This window comes from Pinus tabuliformis, chromosome 7 (assembly GCF_031772625.1).
Source record: "Pinus tabuliformis cultivar Carrire ecotype Pingquan chromosome 7, CPIR1, whole genome shotgun sequence".
NCBI classification, from domain to species: Eukaryota; Viridiplantae; Streptophyta; class Pinopsida; order Pinales; family Pinaceae; genus Pinus; species Pinus tabuliformis.
In genome coordinates, this window is record NC_142293.1 from 1,616,581,911 (window position 1) to 1,616,607,864 (window position 25,954).

General features: G+C 35.6%; 1 protein-coding gene across 1 annotated transcript; it reads right to left on the reverse strand.

Moving 5' to 3' along the window:
* Nucleotide 1: 1 nt before the first annotated feature.
* LOC149254408 (FRIGIDA-like protein 3) lies at nt 2-24,820 on the reverse strand. The gene is made up of 3 exons (XM_089454773.1): nt 24,769-24,820; nt 8,210-8,337; nt 2-436 (listed from the first exon to the last, which is right to left on the reverse strand). Exons 1-3 carry the CDS (start codon nt 24,818-24,820, stop codon nt 2-4), a joined length of 615 nt encoding a protein of 204 aa, XP_089310899.1.
* Between the last annotated feature and the right edge of the window lie 1,134 nt (nt 24,821-25,954).

Consider the following 25,954-nt stretch of genomic DNA (forward strand, 5'->3'; position numbering starts at 1 on the left):
TTTATTCAATTCCAAGGGAACGACAGAGTTCAGGTGTCTGCCTGCACCGTGCAAATGCAAGAACAAGCTTGCATAAGTCATCTTTATCAAACTCTGACGCAATTCCAAAAGTAGCTAGAAGTTGCAAGAAGGCCTGGGCCTCCAACGAATTGCCATTGGCAACATCTCCTTCAAGGTTTATCTTCGACTTCCATTCATGTGCAATACTTTTGACTTGCTCCTTTATATTTAAGGGCAGAACTGGATGTTCAACACCCAAAATAGGATCTGCCAAAACAGGTACAAGAGATTCCAGTAATAATGTACAGGCCCGGCGTAGAGCCAGGAGCCCAAACTCTTTCTTGTCACTTGACTTTTGTTCAAGAGAATAAAACCCCTCCAAGGACTCCAACACTAACCGTGGTGGGTCAGTTGCAGAGTTTAATGCAGAGGGAACCTAATTGCAAAGCCCTATTTCCAATTGCAAAAGTCATTAAGAATGGGAAGAAAGGATTTAGGGATTATAATATCTGAAAATTTCTATTTTTAAAGTATTATAAAATGAGTTTAGATATTTATATAACAATAATAAGTGGAAATCAGAAAAAGAAAAAGAAAAGAAAAGAAATTGATTGGAGATAAACTTTTTATAATTTTGTAAATGTTATTGAGTTCCAATGCTCAAACAAAATATTTATAAAAGGTAATTCACTGGTCTGTGGATGAAGCAAGCATTTGGAGGCTAATTCGTGAAGTCTGACAATAAAAGAGGTGAAATTAGAATGAGTAATGATAAGACAGACATCCTTGTATAGAAATTGCAATGAGGTTCTTCTTAAAGGTGACTTAATTGTATCACATTGATTTTGAAATGACAACATCAGCAAAATGATATAAAAGTCGTTGCAACTAGTACATCTATGTTTGGTGCATTAATCACTATATGAGATTGAAGGAATCTGGCGCATTCTCGATCAGAACTATTGCTTGATTGACAACAACATGAGTCTTGTGTTGTACAACAATTGTATAATTGGTGCATTAATCACTGTATGAGATTGAAGGAATCTGGTCGCATTCTCAGTCAGAGCTATTGACAACAGCATGGGCCTTGTGTTGTACAACAATTGTATAATTTGATTGTGAAGGATTTAAGGAGAAGTAATGTTGTTTTTTCTGATCCTAGCAAGGATTAGCAAATATACTATTTATTGGTCCCTGTTGTATACATTGTTTGGACCTTGTTTTCTCCCTTAATTGTAAGTGCATAAAAATATTAGATTCATAGGACAGGGTACCATTAATCATGTGATCCAATGATCTTGGACGTTTTTTATTGAATTCTTCAAAACTTATTTCCATTTGATCTTCCAAAATGTGAAGATAGTTTTATTGGTTGGAACAATGCTACAACTTACAAGTTATAATAACAAAGATTCTTTTCTGCATAATGCTTTCCACCTTGCAATCTTTTTGTGGATATGGTTAAGCAATATTCTCTTCGAGTAAAGAATAAATTATTGTGTGTAGAGTCATTGGGTTTACTATAGTAATGATCGTAACATTTTGTAGTCTTTTGTTTGTTGTTATGTGGTTTAGTGGTTGAGACCGTGCATTACCATGTTAATGACCCAAAGACAAACTTAGAGCTCAGAGCCCTCAATTATAAGTTGGTTGAATTTTATGAGATTTATATGCAATATTAATTCAATAATTAAAAAAAATATAGACTTAAGCACCCTAAATAAACTTCAATTTATACATCTTTAGAATCTCATTTATGCTACATATCTGCATCTTATGTACATTTTCCCATTCCCATGTCGGAATTGTTCCTCAATTTATGCCTTACGGCGTTTCCTTTGCAACATTTGGTGCAAATGCTAGTATTAAACTATTTAAAATATATATAATTTTGGAGTTGTGAAAAATGGTCAAACAAACTAATCCATATGTCTATCTGACAATTACATAGCCATTTGTTGCATGTAATTATTACTTCGATTTCTAAAAATTGTCCAACCTGATTTCCCAAAACAATAAAATTCAGCACTCTCCTTTTAAATCAAGGTACACTTTGTTAATTCAAGGTGAACTTTGTTTTGTCATGGTTACAATCTATGGTGGTTGTGATGGTTGCAGGTTAAACCCCACTCGCTCACCCGTTTGAAAAAAAAAAACTATCCTCGAAATTGTGAAGGCTTTATCCCTTGAACTACTAGTAAATTTTTCAAGTGGTCAAAACATACGACCCATAAATTCATGCATGGTGGTCTTTTAATTACACACAAGAGAACTAATACATAGGAACTTAAAGTTTTATTTGTTAGACAGTGATTATTTTAATGTTTCGATATTTTTAATATAGAAAACGTTAGGTATATATAAATTGTTAAATTTAAATAGGAATATAAGAATAAGAAATGATTTTATATTAATAATTATTATATATGTAATTGATTAATAAAATGATCATAAAAATGATGAATACAAAATTTAAATTTAAATTATTTTATGCGACATTATAAATGGGTTAAATAAGTGTATAATTGTTAGAGAGAAATTTGATAAGTTATTTTTATAATATAAAAATATTGAAAAATTATATTTAAAATGCGAAGTTGAATTATGATTATTTTAATTTTTAAATTTTGTTAATAACATTTTTCATTTATAACAATGTATCGAAAATAATGTATCCAAAGTAATTTTGTTTTCAAAGCAATTTGTAATAATTACTTAAATGCTTATTCCTGTTTAAAATCTTTTAAACACAAATACGACCGTTTTTGTTCTTAACAAAAATATAGTTGAATTATTGTCCTTTATGGAACCAAACTCACTCACGCATCGTTAATAGCCGAGCCAAGGCAACCTCATCTTACAAATATTATTAAATCAACATGGCCCCACAACTTAACATTCAACGCCCAATCAACAATCAATGCTATACGCCCTTCATCCCATGGCCCACTCACTATGTTTCAATTATAGGCACTTCAATACGTAGGCCTTTAGTTGTTTACTTAACTAAATAAATGAAGAAAATGATCGTATTTATTTAATATTTATGTTGGAGATCAGATGCACAGCGGAAATTTAAACAAAATAAACAGCAGAATAATCAAGCACATAAGACACAACAATTTAACGTGGTTCACCCAACCAATCTGGGCTACGTCCACACAACATAGGCATCGGCAATCTTATTAATTAAACAAGAGATTACATAATGAAATCCTCACAAAACTCTCACCCTCATAGCAAACAATCCGAATGGTTGCCTGTTATATAGCAAAGAGAATCTAACAACCTCATTAACTCACTCACATCAAATATAGGAGGCATTAATCATCTCCCAACAACCTGGAGCTAATATAGGAACAGATTCCTATTGTTGTCATCAACTGAGATTTTGCCTATCTTACTCACAACAGAAAATCTCAACAATCTCCACCTTGACAACAATTAGCCTGATGCCCTGTTATTATTATTTTATCTTTTCTGCAAGCCAAGAGAAGCCAAACACCAGCGTAGCTTCTCTAACAAAACTGGTTTTGTGAACATGTCTGCACAGTTTTCCTTTGTATGCACCTTTTCAAGAGAGACTCCCCTTTCAGTGATAACCTGTCTTACAAAATGGTACTTAATTGGAATATGCTTTGATTTACTATGATAGGTCGGATTCTTAGCCAAATGTATTGCACTTTGACTATCACAAAGTAACCTGATGTTGTCCTGTAACCTACCAAACTCACCAAGCAAACCTTTCAACCAAACCGCCTCTTTGCAAGCATGCGAAGCAGCAATGTATTCTGCTTCAGTAGTGGATAACGCGACAATGTTCTGTAGCTTTGACATCCAACTTATAGCTCCACCTACAAGAGTAAAGACATACCCCGAAGTTGACCTCCTCTTATCCAAATCACCTGCAAAATCGGAATCAACATATCCGCAAACAAATTCACTACTCTTATTGTAAGCAATACAATAACTACTTGTGCCTCTCAAGTACCGAAGCACCCATTTCACTGCTGACCAGTGTTCTTTACCCAGATTTTCCATGTACCTGCTGACAACCCCAACTGCATGTGAAATATCTGGTCGCGTACAAACCATCGCATACATTAAACACCCTACTACATTGGCATATGGAATTCGAGACATATAATCCTTTTCTTCATCTGTATTAGGACATAAACTCGAAGAAAGCTTAAAATGGGAAGCTAAAGGGACTGACACAAGTTTCACATTATTCATACCAAACCTCAAAAGTATTTTCTCAATACACTTTTGTTGTGATAGCCATAGCTTACCATTGCTCCTGTCTCTGAAAATCTCCATGCCCAAAATCTGTCTTGCTGCTCCTAGATCTTTCATATCAAATGTCCTTGCCATCTGAGCCTTCAACCTGTTGATTTCTTCTATGCTTTTGCTTGCTAAAAGCATATCTTCAACTTACAATACCAAGATAATGAATATGCCATTATTCAACTGTTTAAAATAAACACAATGATCATATTCACTTCTAACATATTTCTGACTCAACATGAAAGAATCAAACTTCTTATACCACTGCCGAGGCCATTGCTTCAGGCCATATAATGACTTCTTGAGCCTGCAGACAAATTTCTCATTGCGATGGTGAACAAACCCTTCCGGTTGTTCCATATATATTTCCTCATCTAAGTCACCATATAGAAATGCAGTCTTAACATCTAACTGCTGCAACTCTAAATCAAGCAAAGCCACTAATGCTAACACAATTCTAATTGAAACAATTTTAACCACTGGTGAAAAAATCTCATGAAAGTCAATACCGGCTTTCTAAGAAAACCCTTTTGCAACCAGCCGTGCTTTGTACCTGTCTTCCGTATCATTCACACCCCGTTTCAGCTTGAAAACCCATTTACACCCCACAGTTTTCCTACCTTTCGGAAGCTCAACCAGATCCCATGTGCCGTTCTTACCCAAGGCCATCATTTCGTCCTTCATGGCTTCTTTCCACTTATCACTTTTCGAACCTTCTATTGCTTCCTGATAGCACAAAGGTTCATCGTCATTAGCAGTAAATGCAACAGAAGTGACATAATCATCATACCTTCTCGGTGGTCGTTTGATTCTTGTCGACCTCCTTAAGGATGTTTCTGGCGCTTCCTCGATTGGCTGACTACCATCTGTAGGAACTTCTTGTCGATCCGTATCTGAGACCTGTTCATGATCTAAACCTGAACCCTGTTCATGTTCTGATTCTAAAACCTGTTCATGACTAGTATCTGAACTATGGTCATCATGACTATTGTTAGAAATGCTATCAAACTGAATGTGCTGAAAATCAGATACATCATCCTGTGTCAATCTACTATCTACATCTAACTGTACAAGAGAGGATTCATTAAACTTTACATCTCTGTTGATGATGATTTTGCGGGTAGTAGGATCCCACAATCTATATCCCTTTGTTCCAACACCATACCCAACAAAGATATACCTTTTAGACTTTGGATCTAACTTAGTTCGCTGATGTTTAGGCACTAGAGCATATGCATCACAACCAAACACTCTGAGTTTAGAATAGTCACAAGGGTGTCCTTTCCATACCTCTTGCGGAATCTTGCAATCTATGGCCATCGATGGAGATCGGTTTATCACATAACAAGCTGTTGCCACCGCTTCCGTCCACAACTCCTTCGGCAACCCGGCGTTACTCAGCATACTCCTTGCTCTCTCTAGAAGAGTTTTGTTCATGCGTTCAGCAACTCCATTTTGTCGAGGAGTATAAACCGTGGTCTTATGCCTCTCGATCCCTGCATCCTTGCAATAGCTGTCAAACTCCTTGGAAGTAAACTCACCACCATTGTCAGTTCTTAAACACTTTATTGTTCTATGAGTACTATTTTCTACCAATGCTCTAAACTGCTTGAAAACTGAAAAAACATCAGACTTTCTTTTCAACATGTAGACCCAGACCTTCCTAGAAAAGTCATCAATGAATGATACAAAATAAGACGAACCACCATATGAAGTTGTAGGAGCTGGACCCCACACATCTGAATGGATATAATCAAGTATGCCTTTACTAGTATGTTTGCCTGTTTTAAACTTTTGTTTACTTTGTTTTCCAAACAGACAATGCTTACAGAAATCTAACTTTCCAGACTTTAGATTTGGAAGTAACTTGCGATTAGCCAAAATTTTTAATCCTCTTTCACTCATATGCCCCAATCTTTGATGCCATAAGTGAATGGAACTACTGTCATGTTCAGACACAGTAGACACAAAATCTGACCTTATACCTCCTTCTAACTGAAATAGATTTCCTACTTTCTTAGCTTTCATAACTAGTAAGATGCCTTTGTAAATTTTCATTACTCCACCTTGAATTACAGTTTTATATCCATTTGAATCAAGTGCTCCTAATGAAATCAAATTTTTTCTTAAATCTGGTACATGCCTCACATCAGTTAATATTTTTGTTGTCCCATCAAACATTTGCAGTTGTATGCTCCCAATTCCCACAATATTACATGTTACATCATTACCCATGTACACAACACCATCATCAATTGATTTATATGTTTTAAACCATTCTTTATGGATACACATGTGGTTTGATGCATCGGAATCTAACAACCAATGTTGACCATGATTTGACACATTAACTGATAATACTTCATCACTCATACCTGAACCAGATGTCGAACCTGTATCTGTTGTATTTGCCTCCTTCTTCTCTGTCGAAGAATCTGCTTTTGAAGTTTGCTGCTGTCGCTTCCAACAATCCTTCTTTAAATGCCCTGATTTGCCACAAAACCAACACTTTAGCTTACTCTTCTTCCCTTTCGACTTTGAACGTGAGTCGCTCGGCCTCCTGGAGTGTCTTTCTTTCGAACGACCTCTAACCATCATAGCTTCTGATGTAGAGGTTTCAGAATGCGACCTTCTCCTTGTTTCTTCCGATAATAAGGATGCAACTACATCATCAAACTCAATAGTTTCTGATGAACTAAGACTTATAGAAGTAACAAAATGATCCCATAATTCGGGCAACGAGCACAATAAAGTAATAGCTTTATCCTCGGATTGAATTTTTACTTCTATACTTTGTAATTGCACAAGAAGAGTATTAAAAGCATTTAAATGATCAGCAATCGATGTACCTTCCTTCATTCGCAAACTGTACAACTGTCGCTTCAGGAGAATCCTATTGGTTAAGGATTTGGTCATGTACAGTTTCTCATGTTTCATCCACAAACCAACAGCTGTTGTCTCCGACACGATATTAAACAGGACATCATCAGCTAGACACAGTCGAATAACACTTATCGCTCTTTCATCCATCTCGGCACACTCATTATCTGTGATGTTGTAAGGCTGTTTGGATTTGCCCAACAATGCCTTTGCCACACCATGTTGGACAAGCAAATCATACATTTTCACCTTCCAGATCTCGAAATTATTCTTGCCATTAAACTTCTCAATTTCAAACCGGGCACTCTGAGTTTTCACCTTTTTGTATAAAAAAAAACACAATAATCTCCAAAAAAAAAACAATCCAATGTTTCAATACCAGCAATTAGCAAAACCAACTGCCTATGCCTTTCTGTCTTTGCCTTTAAATAAAACAAAAAACAATAGTTTTGCTGTGTGAATCACAATGTACCAATTCTGCAATTTATATATCTCACCGCACACCATAAAAAAAAAGTTCGAATCACCAATGGAAGAATTGATCCGCTCCACAAAACAATCTACTCCACCATATGCGTTCACCCACTTTAATATTAATCCACCATTTTACACTTTCAATTACGTTAAAATGGTTTGTAACATGGTGTGTAACATATGCGTTTCAACTTTTTTGTTTTAACATATATATGTTATATAATTTAAAAAATCTGCCCTTTAAAACTGCCACAAACTCCACGCAGCAACGGTTTTGAACATATATATGTTATATGATTTTATTTTTTTTTAAACTGCCCTTTAAAAAACTTCCACCAGTTCCACGCAGCAACGCATACCAACTGTTAAAAAACAAATAATTTGACACAGGCTGCCACGCCAAACAGCGTCCATGCAGCGACGCCAATGGAATACCACGCAGATGCTCAATCCATAATTAACACGCACGCAGATGCTCACTGGTTTCAACGCAGGTTTTTTTAAAAAAACAAAGAAAAAATACCTCCACTCAAACGTTTGCTCTCCGGTGTGCAGTTCTGAATACCTCCACGCAAACAGCAGTGCGCAGGTTTGCTCCGCTTGTTTGAACAGCAGTGCCTTCAGTCTTCTCGCAGGTAGGAAACACCAGCGCTCCACCAACCACGCAGCAATCAATACAGCAATACTCCAGTGCTACACGCAGGTGCAGCAACACGGCAATCTCTTATACTCCTCAGCGCTGTAAACTTCCACGCAGGCGGACACAACAGCAGTCCAACACGCCTTTGCGCTCCACCTCCAGCCCGGTCCAGCTGAGCCACGCCTCCAACTGCTCTGATACCACTTGTTGGAGATCAGATGCACAGCGGAAATTTAAACAAAATAAACAGCAGACTAATTAAGCACATAAGACACAAGAATTTAACGTGGTTCACCCAACCAATCTGGGCTACGTCCACACAACATAGGCATCGACAATCTTATTAATTAAACAAGAGATTACATAATGAAATCCTCACAAAACTCTCACCCTCATAGCAAACAATCCGAATGGTTGCCTGTTATATAGCAAAGAGAATCTAACAACCTCATTAACTCACTCACATCAAATATAGGAGGCATTAATCATCTCCCAACAACTTGGAGCTAATATAGGAACAGATTCCTATTGTTGTCATCAACTAAGATTTTGCCTATCTTACTCACAACAGAAAATATCAACAATTTAGTTGTTTAGTATTTCATTGTAATTATAGAAGTGTGTGTCTGGGATATTTTGTTCAGTGTCTGAAATAAGGTTAAAATACAAAGTAAATTTTATAATTTTTGTGAGAGTGAGGAATTAATAACATTGATAAATAACAAAATAAATAGTTATTTTGATATTTTGTAATATTTTTTCTAAAGGCACATTAATTCATTATTATTATTTAAGGAAAATCATATCACTTGAAATAAACTACGTGTAGGATATATATATCATTCTTATAAGAAGCTTTGTGTCAAGCCCACGAATCAGCGATTGATGTATGACGGAGTGGGGCGACGCATCCTTGGTTAAACGCGACGAGTCGGTGGGCGACGAGCCGGTGCGATGAGTCGGTGAGCGAGCGAGTTGGTTGCGACGTTTGTTGCGACGATGGGACGAGTTGGTGTTGCGACGGGTTGGGGTGGTCGGTTAAAAGCGCCCGGGACATAAGTTTCAATGAGCCAACAGAGAGTCGAAAAACTGAAATTTGGCTAAGTGTGGCGACTTTGCGAAGGTAAGCTTATACGATGCAAAGTTGGGCATGTGGACCCAGCAGGGCGACGACATGGGCAAGCCAACATAAAGTGGGGGCGAGTTCGACGAGTTGAGAGGTCAGCCTGGGCAGGTCGACCTGTGTTATATCCCTGGAGAGGCGTATAAGTAGAGGAGGCCATAGAGGAGAGAAGGCATCACTTCAAGTTCACAAACAAGTGCAAGCTCAAGGAGAAGGGCGAGCCAAAGAGGTGGATGAATAGGCGAAGGAAAGGTGCAGGCGGCTCTTGACCGAAGAACCAAGCCGAGGAGTAGGAACACAGAGTTCGAGAGTCGCAGGTTGCAGGTTGGGCACTCTGCCTGACGGGTGAACCAAGTTGGGCGCTGCTACAAGCGGTGGGCACGTCTATCTAACAGGTGACCCACAGAGGGCGCGCTACATGATGGGGCAAGCTGAGCCGAATGACAAGTCTACGGAACGACTGCGGATGAGTTCTGCGATGCGGCTACGAGTGTGAATACGGTAAGTCTGTGGTTGTATCTACGGACGGGTGAAGTGTCGAACGTTGGGCGAGACGTAGACAGGCGTCGAGTAAGGCGACACGCTAAGGGCGAAGGCTGAATGGGCACCAAGTTGTGGTGAATGGTGCACTGCACTGTTGTGATCGATTTATGCGATAAGCTGCAAAACGACATGCTATGAGTTAGTGTGGAGGGCGGCCCGGGGGTGGGCGCCTCTGCCTTATGAGTTGGGCGACCCGACCCGGCAAGGGTGGGCGCTTGCTAAACGGTGGTTTGAGTACGGCTGAATGTGCAGGTTGAACTTTTGATTTTGGTAGAAATTGTAAGAAAGAAGTTGGGGTTCCTCTTCAAAGACTGTAATTGTATATTTTATAAGATTATTATTATCATTGTGGGCAGACTCATATTCAAGGATTTGCCCCTCCCGTTAAAGACTGTATCCGTTGTGCATATGTTGTAAATGATAATGATGATGAAAAATGATTAAATGAATGTTTCCACTGTGTTATGAATGTTAATGCTTAGAAACTGAAAAATAAACTAAGTATGGAATGTTAGGCGTAGTCCACACTTGAAAGTATTTTTGGAAAGAAATCAGGTGGTGGTGTCGCACCTATGTATGAGCAGTTAAAAGACTACCTCCAAGATAGGGGTGTGATATGTGGTATCAGAGGTCTGGATTCTGCGGGCTTTGTTGAAAAAAAAAAGTGTTACTACTGCACTTCGTGATAGGTTTAGCAAGGGTGAAGCTTTGTGCTTGGGCCAAAATGAATGACGAGACATGGCAAGTTTGGACGAATGCCAAGGGAGGCTCTTGTTGACCTTATATAGGTTGAAGTGGATGAAAGAAGAGAACCCATGGATTCGAGATGAACTTGACATCTTGGAAAAGAATGTTGAAGATGAACTTCTTCGATTTGGTTGGGCAATGGAGTAGGATGTAGCTACATATCACGATAATGGAGAAGAGGAAGTCGTGATGTTTGAGGATGTTGCAGATATGACGATGATGGAGGAGGAACTTGAAATTGCTCAAGTTGGACTAGGATCGTGCATTTTGTAGACATTGGTGGATGAGGATACTCACATGGAGGAGCCTCATGATGAAGTAAGTATTCCTACTTTTACTTGTGTTTCATTGGAGCTTTTGGAGGATGGTCCATATGCAGTGAAGGGAAAATTCAGTTTGTCGATGCAATGGACAACCTTACCATGGATGTCTACGGTGAGACCTTATATGTAGAAGCAAGGACCATTGGTTGTTGGAGAGCTTGTTGGGGTTGTTTGTGACCTTATTGTAGAAGATGCAAATGCCCATGATAAGGGAGGAACGTGATGATCATTGTGGAGGATGGGTCATGTTTTAGCCACATAAAGAAATTGGCTAAGTGCCTGGCATGACTCATGGACTGATTGGAGACGGGCACACACATTTTGATGATACTTGGGTGGACTTATTCATGGCCAAGACCAAGAGGAAGTCTTAGTGGACCCTTTAGTGGGGGAGCTATGATGGAAGGGACTCATATGACATGATGTTTTATATGGTTTAGGTGACCGAAGGGCACTAGACCTGATTGAAGACTTGGATGAAGATGACCAATGTTGTGATGGGTCTACTTAGTTGGACAACATTGGAAACTTGAGTCATGGACATCGAGTTGGAGAGATGGAGCATGGGCGGCCTTATGCAGGGACATTATGCAGGATCACTTGTAGAGATGTTACTTATGGGCATCAAGTGAGGAGTGCCAAGGCAGTGATGTTGTGCGGATGGCTTTGTTGATGTTGATGGAGATGATTCATGGTGCTCATGATGACATGAGATTGTTGCAGTGGTTTGGGACTTCATATTATAGTGGGCTTGGAGGATCTGATGCATTGAGGATCTGAGGTCAGTGATTTTGATGCAGTATGGGGTGCATACTTTTGAGAACATTTATGGGTGATCTTAGGAGAGTGACTTGGTATGGAGGATCCAGACAAGACACTCTGGAGTTGATGGAGTTGCAACAATGATGATGCCTTGGTGGCAACACTTGGGCATGGGTTGAGCCAAGACTTAACCACTTTTGACACATAGGAGTTGATTGGTTTCGACCATGGGTAGCACATGGATGATGAGACAAGAGTATAATTGTTCTTTGGCAGACTTTAGGGATGGCACATTACAAATATGATGGAGGTTGCTTCATGGACCTGGATGTGGAACATCGAGAGTCGATTTGATGAGAGGATCTCTTCATTTTGAGGAGATGAATCTTACACATATATGGATAATGATGTTGGGATAAATGCGGCTGATTGACATGCAACACATTGACACCAAACAACATGTTGCGGATGAGATGGAGATTACTTCGTGGACCTGGACATGGCTTACTTACATTTTGGAGATGGAGATGGATTCTTGATCAAGTTGATGTTGTGACAGGATGCTGAGAGAAATGACCGATGATGGCATGAGGAGGTGCATTCTCATGGCTTAAGCGCGACAGGTGGATTAACTACCCAACTAGTTTGAGTCATGGGGCTATAGCAGTGTACTGATATGTGTTATCATTGTGTTGGAGTATCATGGCAGTAGTTCACATGATGACGATACATGATGAGTTCAACACGATATATGTCGCAGTGAGCATGTAGCTTGAGTTGGAGGGACCAACCTTCCATGGTGGGGTAGCGTGTGGAGTTGCGACGAAGGTGGTTTATGATCATGGATTGAGGAGACTTTCTTATTCATGGAGACATGAGCCTTTATGGTTTATGCGATGGTAGAGCAGAGGTGGGCAACATGGACATTTTGGATGTTGGAGCTAGCGACACTTTGTGATGTCGTATGATGGTGTTGTCAAGGACGATAACCATTTAGAGTGGGGGAGTATGTCAAGCCCATGATTCGTCAGTTGACGTGCAACGGAGTGGGGTGATGCACCCTCGGTCAAACGCGACGAGCTGGCATGCGACGAGTCGGTGGGCAACGAGTCAGTGGGCGACGAGCCGGTGTGACGAGTCGATTTCAATGATGGGACGAGTTGGTGTTGTGATGCGTTGGGGCGGTCGGTTAAAGGTGCCCAGGACACGAATTGCGACAAACCAACGGATAGTTAAAAAACCAAAATTTGGTTAAAAGTGGCGACTTTGCGGAGGTAAGCTTATACAGTGCAAAGTTGGGCATGTGGACCCGGCGAGGCGACGACATGGGTGAGCCAACATAAAGTGGGGGCAAGTTGGCCGAGTTGAAAGGTCAGCCTGGGCAAGCCGACCCATGTTATATCCTTAGATAGGCGTATAAGTAGAGGACGCCATGGAGGAGAGAAGACATCACTTCAAGTTCACAAACAAGTGCGAGCTCAAGGAGAAGGGCGAGCCAAAGAGGTGGATGAATAAGTGAAGGCAAGGTGTAGACAACTCTTGACCGAAGCACCGAGTCGAGGAGCAGGAACGCAAAGTTCGTGTGTTGCAGGTTGCAAGTTGGGCACTCTACCCGACGGGAAAATCGGGTTGGGCGCCACTGCACGCGGTGGGAATATCTGCCTGGTGAGCGACCCGCGAAGGGCGTGGTGCATGACAGAGTGAGCTAGGCCGAACGACGGGTTTGCGAAACGAGTGCGGATGAGTTTTGCGGTGCGACTACAATAAGTCTATGATTGGAGCTGCGAATGGTGCAGACGGGTGAAGCATCGAACGTTGCGCGAGCCGCAGACAGGTGCAGGGTAGGGTGACACACCGAGGGCGAAAGCTAAACGGGCGTCGAGCTGTGGTGAACGGTGTGTTGCACTATTGTGACCAATTTGTGCAACGAGCTACAGAACTGGTGTGCGACAAGTTAGTGTGGAGGGTGGCTTGGGGGTGGGTGCCTCTGCTGGACAAGTTGGGCGACCCGACCCGGCAGGGGTGGGCGCTTGCTGAACGATGGTTCGGGCACGGCCGAACGTGCAGGTTGAACTTTGGATTTTGGCAGAAATTGTAAGAAGGAAGTTGGGGTTCCTCTTCAAAGACTGTAATTGTATATTTTATAAGATTATTATTATCATTGTGGGCAGACTCATATTCAGGGAGTTGCCCCTCCCGTTAAATACTATATCCACTGTGCATATGTTGTAAATGATAATGATGATGAAAAAATATTAAATGAATGTTTCTGTTGTGTTATGAATGTTAATGCTTAGAAAGTAAAAAATAAACCAAGTATGGAATGTTTGGTGTAGTCCACACTTGAAAGTATTGTTGGAAAGAAATCAGGGGGTGGTGCCGCACCTGCATATGAGTGGTTGAAAGACTACCGCTAAGATAGGGGCATGACACCTTGGGTCTTGAACCATTAACATGTTTCCTTAAATCCAAAAAAAACAAACTCTTCAATATTTTTATTATCTATTTAAATATTTAACTCCATTAAAAAAACCATTTCAATATTAAAAGATTTTCTTTATTAAATTTTTTATAAATATTTAAAATAAATAAATAAATAAACAAACAAGCAGAAACTCACTTTACCATAATATTTTTTTTTGAGTATTTTCATGACTGGTAATTTAAAATATTCATTAAACTTGGGAAAAGAAGTCAAAGATGAGACTATTTTCTAACTTACTTAAGTAAGAATTATTCTTTGATATTTGAATTATTTATTGATGGTTTATTTGAATTATTCAGTGATGGTTTCAAATACTTTTATTAGGATTATTAGATATTTTTGGAGTTTTTAGTTAGAACTACTAGCTTTCTTCTTAAAATTAACTTCCATGAATCTTTTTGCAAAGCAATGTTGGCCGTTAAACCTAGAGGCAATTTGATTACCATTTTTCCTACTACGCATTAATTAACACATTAACTACAAATCTCGATCAATTATGCATGGAGGGATTATGTTCCATTTAATAGGTTCTTTTGAAATGTGGCATGAGGCACCTCAAATTTTCATAAATCCTACATCCCCGGTTCAAAAGTTTTGAACTCTGGAAAACGCACCCGCAAATTTGAAGACATTTACATTGAAGTTGATGGTGAAACTTCGATCCAATTCGTTATTATGCATTCATGCAAATATATATGATCTCAGCAAGATTTGTATATATTGATCTTCATTCGGCAATAATATAAGCTTGGATGAATTTTCAATACAATACAATTATCGTAGTGTTAATTTCCTTTCAATGGTCTTTAATAATCTGATTCATGAACCCATAAAGCAAAGAAAACAGGCACAAATGTGGTTGAAATTCTTCGCAGAGTTAGAAATATATATATATATATATATATATATATATATATATGCGAGATACAAGTATGGAAACATTACACTCCTTATGTTATGGTACTGGACTTTAATGGAACATAATTCAAAGCGGTTCATTCCATCTTTCTAGTATACTGGACGCTTCTGACCTCTTTATATTTCAATTTCCTGGACCCCTTTCTTTTTGCGAAATGTATAATCTATGTTTTGTTAAAGTTCTCCCGTTTTATGGAATATACTCTTCCAATAAAACATTGTTTTTAATGCGAGGGACTCTAATTATCTTCTTGGGTACTGGACGATTCTGGCCTCTTGCTGTCTGATTTTTCTGGAGTCCTTTCTGTTTCCTGTTTGTTTTACTGTCTTCCGCGGACAGATGTTTTCATTACTCAATTTATTTGTCTGATTACTGCCTCTTTTTCAGTGTTACTTTTACCAACATAATGAGTAACTCATACTCATATTATCTTCTTGGATACTCGACACTTCTAGCCTATTTATTTCTGAATTATAGTCTTTTTGTCTGTGTATAGACATAACGTCCTGCTATGTATTATTGAATGCTATGCTAGGTTGGGTGGATATACGTCATCAATAAAACAGTGATGCATAGCCGCTTATCCTTTGGCACCATTCAATGCTGTTCAACAAGGTGAATATTCACCTTAAATATTAAATATACTGAACACTTCTGACTTCTTTATATCTGAATTTCCAGTCTTTTTTTCCATATATTTATTTCAAAAGTTATCTTTTAATGGTTGGGCACTTACTCTTGAATGCTACATAATAACAGTAAATAGTAAATATACTAAACACTTTTTGCTATATCTTTTTAATGGTCCGGTACCTCTGCCTTCTTGTGTCTAAATGTTGCATCATAAAGTGAACACTGTTTGCAGTAAATATTAAATATATTAAATACTTTTAACTTTTTTATACTAAACACTTTTTCATATATCTTTTTAATGGTCCTGTACCTCTGCCTTCTTGCGTCTAAATGTTGCATAATAAAGTGAATACTGTTGGCAGTAAATATTAAATATATTAAATATTTTTAAATTTTTTATCTCAGTTATTAAACATTTTTTATATCTTTATGTCTGAATGATGCATGACAGGATGAATAATGCTAACATTAAATATTAAATATTTTGGACATTTCTGGTTTCTTTATCTCTGAATTTCTAAAATCTTTTTTTTTTTCATGTTTTTTTTAAATAGTCAGCGTAATCATATAATTCAAATAGTTTATAAGAATTAATTAGATTATAATTTTATTTAATAACAAATTTGTTTAAGAATAGTAGTCATATAAATTAGGGGAATCAAAAGGTTCATATGAATTAGCTAAATTATAATTTTATTTAAAATAATAATAATAATAATTTTCAATGATAAAAATAATTAAGATATAATTTAAACATATATATATATATATATTTTTAAAAAATACTTAAAGTAAAAAAATAAATCACTATTTTGTAAATAAATCTCAGTATCTGATTTATGTATACTACTAAGGGTCTTTAGATTTAGGTGGAGAAGATAACAATCATTTTTCTGAATTCAGGCCTGTGATCTTATATTATACACTTTAACAAAACCGGAGAAATTCTATATGCAATTCCAAATTTGATGGGGGCATTAACAATAATATGTATCAATTACATGCCGAGTGAAAGGAAAGTTGTCAATTGAGAGGAATGTTTAAATATTTGGGAAGGAAAGTTGAGCTTTTTTTGACAAAATGAGAGGGAACAACAAGACACTAAGATAATTAACCAATAAGATGATCAATTTAGAAAATAATTAAATTGGAATATCATGCTTCATTGATTCATAAACACATATTTATACATATAATTTCTTTTAAAAAAAACTAAGCATAATTCTCTGAATCTCAACCAGTGTAATTTAATATACTCAATTGTAATGTCCCCTAATAATAATACAAATAATAAATAATATAATATACTATTAAAATATAAGCAAATAAATGATAAACAATAAAGAAAAGATAATGATGGTAAATAAATAATAAAAAATAGAGTTTTAAATAAATATATATATAAGTAAACTATAAAAATAGTAAAAATAAGTAAAGTTAACAAAAAGTAAAATAAAATAAGAAAGATTTAAACTAAAAAAATTAAGAGAAATATTAAATTAAGTAAAACTTCAAATAAAAAAATAAAGTTGCAGTTGACACATGGAATGTGTGAATGCAGACTCATTTCCATTGTTTGGTTTATTAATGGACGATGATAAGATATGGATGCAGACTCATTTCCATTTTTTGGTTTAACTAATGGACTATGAGAAGATGAGATTCATCATTCCTTCATCCATTATGTTGGGAGAAAAGTGTTGTGAGACAAAGGATTCTCTGACAGTGGTACGTTGATTGAACGTTCGGGGTGGCTAGGTATAGAAAGATTATGTGCAGCTGAGCCTACGGTTGGGTGGAGAGTCGTTCCCAAAACTTTGTTGCGGTTAGCAGGATTCCAATAACGTTCAACTCTGAAATCACAAGCAAGGAATATCATCGCCATAGGTAAGTCGTCTTTGCTCGTGTTTTTGAAATTTCTATGTTAATTAGTGGAATAGTTGTATGTTGATTATTAATCATATAATTTGATGTAATTATTTGTATATCTTAAATTGGGGTTCTTATATATGGTATCATAGCAAAGATTCTTAAATTGGAGTTCTTATATATATGGTATCATAGCAAAGTTGTAACCCTGAGGCTATGAGCCTTAACATCCAATTTTAACTAAGATCTAGATATACAAATAGATTATTAATTTTGTTAAAAATCTCTATTTGATTGATTAAATAAATTTATAACCAACTTTTTTTCTCTTATTAAATTAGAAATAACGAAAATTAATAACTTTCTTTTGAATATTAAAAAAAATTAAAATAACTGCATAGCGGTTAGAGGAATATTATTTAAAAATTATCACTAAATGGATGTTAATTATTTATAATACATAATATTATAAATAATATATGGTCATTAAGTGGATATTATAAATAAGTATTATTAAATATAGTGTTAACTTTTAAATCTGAATTAAATCAATGCCCCATTAATACTGTTAATTATTTTATTTAAAATATATTTAATCCATATGCCTATTTGACAATTACATAGCCATCTTTTGTATGTAATTATTACTTTGATTTCCAAAAATTGTCCCATGTGATTTTCCCAAAACAATAAAATTAAGCACTCTCTTCTTAAATTCAAGGTACACTTTGTTTTGTCATGGTTACAATCAATTTTTGTTCTCGTGGTTACAGGTCAACCCCTCACCCGTTAAAAAAATACCTATCCAAAATTATTAAATGCCTAAATCTCGAGATTATGAAGGCTTTATCCCTTGAACTACTAGTAAATTTTTAAATGGCCAAAACATACAACCGAGAAATTCATGCATGGTGGTCTTTTAATTACACCAAGAGAACTTATACATGGGAATATAAGGTTGTATAAAGTTTGTATCTGTTAGATATTAATTATTTTAATGTCTCTATATTTTTAATATAGAAAGTGTTAGTTATATATAAATTGCAAAGTTTAATTAGGAATATAAGAATAAGAAATAATTTTATATTAATAATTATTATATACGTTATTGATTAATAAAATGGAGATAAAAATGATCAATACAAAATTCTAAATTTTGATTATTTTATGTGATATTATAAATGAGTTAATATTTTGATTATTTTATGTGATATTATAAATGAGTTAATTAAGTATACAAGTGTTAGAGAGAAATTTGATAAGTTATTTTTAGAATATTTTATATTGAAAAATTATATTTCGAATGTGAAGTTGAGTTATGGTTATTTTATTTTTTTAATTTTGTTAATGATATTCTTTATTTATAAATAATGTATGCAAGGAAATTTTGTTTTCAAATTAATTCGTCATTTTAATAATTACTTGAATGTTTATTCGTTTAAAATCTTTTAAAAGCAAATACGAGAGCTTTTGTTCTTAACAAAATTATGGTTAAATAGTTAAATTATTATCGTTTACCGAAATTGAACCGACCAACACATCGTTAAGAGCCATCCTGTCTACCGGCCAAGCCAAGGCAGCCACATCTTAGAAATATTATCAAACCAACCTGGCCACACAACTTACCATTCAACGCCCAATCAATAACCAATGCAATATGCCCTTCATCCCATGGCCCGCCCAGTATGTTTCAATTATGGGCACTTCAATAGGTAGGCCTTTAGTTATTTACTTAACTAAACAAATGAAGAAAACGATCGTATTTATTTCATATTTAGTTGTTTAGTATTTCAGTTTAATTATAGAATTGTGTGTCTGGAATATTTTGTTGAGTTTTTTAAATAAGGTTAAAATATAAAGTAAATTTTATTATTTTTTTGAGAATAAGGAATTAATAACATTGATAAATAACGAAATAAATAGTTATTTTGATATTTTGTACTATTTTTTTTAAGGGTAATAGTTAATATGTTGAATTTTTTTATTAAGATAATTTTTAATCTATAATTGTTTGATATTATCATAGTTTATGTTGGTATACCACATTAAAAAAAATGGATATTGAAATTAATATAATTTTATGGGGTATGTTTTTCATTAATACAATATTTATTTAAGTTAAGACAAGTATGTTTCAAGTGTATATTGATAACTTTTTTTCTTAGTTTAGTGTATGATTTTGACAATGCCCTGAAAGAATTTTTGTTCTATGAAGTTGTTTTTGAATAATATTCAAAAGTTGATGCAATAATTGAAGACCAAATTTGGTTACTTACACAATTATTGAAAGATATGTTAATAACAACCTAATAATAATGATGTGAATTAGTGGGTTAGAGAGGATGGAGCAATTGAAATTTTGGATTCATGGTGAATGTTGGAAATAATGGATAGCTTATTCGTTGACTTTACTCCAAGGATGTAGCCTCTTGAAAAATGTAAGAATGGTAATAAAATCCTAACTATTGACATTAAGACAAGGTCATTAGATATGGAGTGATATGTAATCATATAATATGCTCAGCTCGTTGAAGACATTAGTTATTAATACAAGATGTGAAGGAATTATAAGAGGTCAAAGTTAGAGAATAATGGTACAATTCACTAAAAATACATGTCAAATGAAGTTGAAACTAGAAGGAAAAATAATTTAAGATGGTATGCAACAAAGCTGGAAGGACAATAAATATATTATTAGAATGAGATGATGGAATATTAAGTATAAAGAGAACAATTTTAAGAAAGGAAGTAAAGTTTCTAAGTTGATTCCCAATATTAGCAATATAGATTTGATAAAGTTACCTTAGGGAATAAAGGAAAAGGAGGAACTTGTAAGTTTTATAATGAAGCTAACAAATGATAGCCTTCATAACTATGACCAATGTAGAATGAGGAAATGAATAGAAAAGAGTAATAGATAAAATATTAAAAAATGAGTGGGTAGAAGATTCACAAATGACTGTAAGTAATCAACAAGAGGAACTAGCCTATCTCAGAGCATAATAGAAAGATTTTGGGTCACGTGCTGGAAAATGGACATGGAGTTACAAAAATATTTCATATAAAAACATGATAAGGATCACTATGAAGTTTAACTGATGATGATGCCTACTAAGAAGAAAAATATTTCCAATCCATGAATGAAGTTAACTGACCATGATATTGATAAAATTCATTTCCAAGAACTGCAAAAAAAAAAAATATGATTGTGTTGGCTTAAAGAGGTAATTAACCCATGAATTCCTATAGGATGGCGGTGAATAGGAACAACATTCTTAGCTGGGAAGTAGTAACAATATTCTCAATTTCAACAATTTGAGCATATAATAGAGAAGAGAAAGAAACCACAATGACTAGAGGTCAGAAATTATAGCCAATTTGTTAATATATTTTTAAAATTGAACAAAGTGAGGAAGTTTCCATTATTGAAGCTAGTAGACATTGACTATTAGATAATTGAGACTAGGGAAAAAATAAATTATATCTATGAATATTCAATATGAGGAAGTGAAGGGGTGATTCAACCGAGAAGAAAATATCTTAAATATATGATGAGTGGATTGATAAACATGATTGGTAAGGGTCAAAGTGATGACCTATAAATTTAGAAGTGTCAATGTAGGAAGTTCTGAGCACTTGTGATAAACTAAGAAAGTATTTCGAGGATAATGATTTTTAACTCTTGGAAAAAGAAAGGCACTATGTAAGCTAATGAGAAAACAATGGGAATAAATACTATTGGAAATTCTATAATGAGACTTTGAGAATGACTACACATAAATTGGCAGAAGAATTGAGAATCAACTAATAAAGGGTGTACCTGGACATCTTAGTAGTGTGTGTCGTTAGTATTGAAAGAAGATATTGCCAAACACATTGAGCATACCAAATCATTCATGGATGATAATGGTGGTAGTGGTTCCAAGCATTTCAAATTCTAAACTAAAGATTTAATGAGTGGAAATTAAGATGAGAGTATCCCTAGTCTAACTTGAAGATGGGTGAATCTATGATAAAAGAAATCAAGTGGGAACTTGATGAGATAAGCAAATCTTTTAAGATGAATAATGAAAATTATGGGAATGATGGAGAAATCACTAGGGGATAGAAATCCCTCATGCGGGTGGATTAAGCATAACATAAGACTTAAATAAGGATGACCTCGTGTATGTGTGTCATTTGGATAAGTACAATATATATAGTGATCATGGAATTTTAACTTGATATTGATGATTTAAATGATGGTACAAACGATAATATCTTAACAATGAATTTCACTAAAATTTCCTTGGGGAAGGAAGAATATCTGACAAGAGATTAAGGCTCAAGATGATGAGACTCATTTGAAATTTAACAATGTACTTAGATGAGTATACCTACGGTGTAAATGGTCAACTTCCTAATAGAAAGAACAAGAAATGATTATTGAAAAGTAATTGATATCTTGATGAAAACATGACACTAATAGTATTGATGAGATAACATAGATCCTAGATGGATGTTGAACAATCTTAGTTCATAGTTGGTATTTAATGTTTATACAAACAAATGAAATTGATTTTTTTGATGAATCATGATAAAAATGTTTATAGTGTATTATTCTATATTTGATAAGTATTGAGATGATTCTCATATTGATGATGTTTCATGATATGATGGTATGAGGATAATGATGCATATGTGGTTCTTATTCATTTAATTTGATATGATAATGATGTTGTATGATTATGATGAATATGATATTATGTTGAGTTATATTGACATGTGGTTCATTTATTATGTGATGATATGTATCTAATGTTGAATGTTTATGTTACAGCTTAGGATGATATTATGATGTGAAGCATGTGGTAATTGTATGTAGATTTATGACATGCAACATTTTGTGATAAAAATGGTGTTATGTTCTCATGATGACATGCAAGGCTTTGCATGTGGATTATTTTCTATGATACTATGATGTTATAGTTAATGCATTGGATGTATGTTGAGATGTGGTGATTGACCGGAAATCCATAGATGGGCCAAGAGGGCCAGTTTATTTAATGATCCCGTGGGAGTCCATACCTGCGAGGGAGAATATGTAACACCATATGGGTTGGTGACATACTCAATCAACAATACATATTCCAGTGGTTCCTTTGTCTTGTATAAGTATTGATGGATAGCTCTTGAGGGGTTATGGGGCCATCTTAAGGAGGTCAAGTGGCTAATATTCTAGGCCAAGTACCTGATATTGGATTGGGATGCCGAAGTTTGGTGGGGGTGTAAGGACTTTGATGCTTGGGATTGTGTAACGTAGTGAGTGTGGAGGGAGTGGACTAGCATTGCGAGATGCTCGGAGTCATTGAGTATTGGGATCGATGCCTGCCTTGGGGTAGACGAGGTCTGACTCGTGCGTGAGCCTTGGGCTATTGTACAGACCGATGAGGATTATGCTTGTTTCTGAAAGTGGGAAAAAGGACAAATATTCCTTGAGATTTCCCAGGTGTTGTGGAAACTTTCGATGCTTGCTAGTTATTCTAGTTCAGTAGAGGGTGTACGGAAAACGTGAGGTGATAAATAACTAAATAGATAAAATTTTAAATGATTCAACTTAACTTCGGGACAAAGTTCCTTAAAGAGGGGAAGTATGTAATGTCCCATAATAATAATAATAATAATAAATAATATAATATAATATTAAAATATAAGCAAATAAATGATAAACAATAAAGAAAAGATAATAATGGTAAATAAATAATAAAAAAATTAAAGAAAATATAATAATGGTAAATAAATAATAAATAATGAAGAGAATATAATAATAATAAATAAATAAAATAGTAAATAATAATAATGGAGTTTTAAATAAATATATATATCAAAGTAAACTATAAAAATAGTAAAAATAAGTAAAGTTAACAAAAAGTAAAATAAAATAAGAAAGACTTAAACTAAGGGAACTATAAAAATAGTAAAAATAAGCTAACAAAAAGTAAAAAGGAATCAAATAAGGATTTATTTTTTTGTTTGTAAGCTTAGCAGTACCTTTCATTCATTCATGTATAAACAAGCACTTGATCCTGGTAAATCAGATTGCAGTTGGACCCCTTTCCATTGTTTGGTCTATGTAATGGACGGTGAGGAACATGAGATTAATCATTCCTTCATCCATTCTCTTGGGAGAAAAGTGTTGTGAGACAAAGGATTCCCTGGTAGTAATACATTGATTGAGGGCTCGGGGGTGGCCAATTGTAGAAATATTATGTGCAGCTAAACCTATGGTTGGGTGGAGAGTCATCGCCAAAAATTTGTTGCGGCTAACGAGATTCCAATAACATTCAACTCCAAAATCGCAAGTAAGGAATATCATCGCCACAAGTAAGTCATCTTTGTTCATGTTTTTGGAAATTCTATGTTAATTAGTGGAATAGTTGTGTGTTGATTATTAATCATATAATTTGATGTAATTATTTGTATATATTAAATCGAGGTTGTTACATCAACCTTAACAACCAAGATCCATCTAGAGATTTACAGATAACACTAACTCGCAAGAGAAATTACACTAACTAACACTTCCCCTTAATTACAACTAGTAGCGGGAGAACTTACATTATCCAACACTCTCCCTTAATTGAAAATATTTCAACTAGTAGCACAAACAATTAAGCACTTCCTCTCGAACTCAAAAATGTCTTGTGCCAATGGTTTGGTGAAAATGTCTACCAGTTGGTCAAGAGACTTACAAAAATGTAGAATGATGTTGTCATTGTTAACAAGCTCGTTGTAACATACCCAACCCCTTAATTCTTGATTAGGGATGTAGGGTATCTAGACCCAATCTCTAAGGCTAAATTATGGATATGGGGTTATCAAAATTCCTCTTCTTTAAACCACCTCAAGACTCATTTCCAAGACCGTGATTGCCTTCTTTTCATCGAGATCTTTCCAAATCCCGACGATATAAATTTCATCCGAATCAAAGTTCTGGATGCAAAGTTATATTCATTTGAAAATTTGTCTTTTAAGGGCCACAACAACATCCATAAAGTGCCACTTAGCAGACACATGGAAGCCATTTCTCCCATGTCTCACCATTGTACATTGCTAGCATCTTGTCGCATCCATTGGCAGTTGTAATGGCCATTGCCACCAACCCCCTCGGGAAAGATGTTATCAGGTTACATGCCTTTCCTCTCGTTTAGCCCCAGTCCAACCAAGATGATGAATCATCAACTAATGACAGTTAACCTTATTGCCACTTACCATTTTTGTGTATTGAGTTACCAAGCCACTAGGTCATTGGGATACTTAATGCAATGCACTTAATATTTGACAAAATATCCAATAGCTGACATCTCGAAGGTTCGCATCTGGCTATTTGATGACGCACCTTTCTATAGCTACCAAAATTGTTAGGATTTGCTAGTATTACGAGTGTGAACACATTCATTCCCTAATGTTCCTATACCTAACATCCCAACGCCCAATAGGAAATAGCCCAACGTCATGAAGTCCATGCATCTTTGCCTCGACTACAACTCGGTTGCCACCTCAACATCACTGCACACACTAATCCACATCATCTTATCATGTCATCTTAGCACATTGATATGCCACATCATCAAGTACCTTCCTTTGTGTTGTCTCATCATGACACATCACCTCATCATGTCAGCATGCCACACTAGTGCCATGAGAACACCAAACATGCCTTGTGCCACATCATCATGACATGTCATCTCACCAAGTCAAGTCCATGTCACCTTGCCACATCATCAAAACCCACTACCACATCATGCCATGCCCATTATCGTATGAGGCGTCGTCGGTATCGGGAGGAAATCTCAATTGTTGGGTCTTAATCTCCCTATACCTGAACTATAAAATCCCATCACCTAACACTCGATATGCCAACATGTTGATATTCGATAGTTGATATCCATCACTTGACATCTCCCAAATCTCATGTCTCCATTAATAGATAGATATTTCATTATCTGTTAGCATTTGTTCTTAGAATTTGTTATTGTTGTTCATCTTTCCTGGCATTCGAAACCCAATAACCCGATACCCATAATTGATGAAAATGATGTTTCTAGTTGAAAAATGTGTCAATTTTGTTGGTATTGAGGTGAACACCTGATAACTAGTATTTTAGTATCTAAAGGTTGATGCCTAATGGTGGAAGGGTTGATGGCCCTTTTGGCTTGGCTCTTGGTCTAGGTTCCTATCGACCATGTGACCAAGGGTTGGAGACAAGGACTCTAATACCAGCATT

Bases quoted from the DNA above. Each gene is read 5' to 3' on its own strand.
- LOC149254408 (XM_089454773.1), bottom strand. From the start codon at position 24,820: ATGGCCATTACAACTGCCAATGGATGCGACAAGATGCTAGCAATGTAC. The intron at 8,338-24,768 runs GTGAGACATGGG...ACCTGCGTGTAG, and splicing joins GATGCTAGCAATGTACAATG to CACTGGAGTATTGCTGTATT. The intron at 437-8,209 runs GTATTCAGAACT...CTTTGCAATTAG, and splicing joins GCACTGCTGTTTGCGTGGAG to GTTCCCTCTGCATTAAACTC.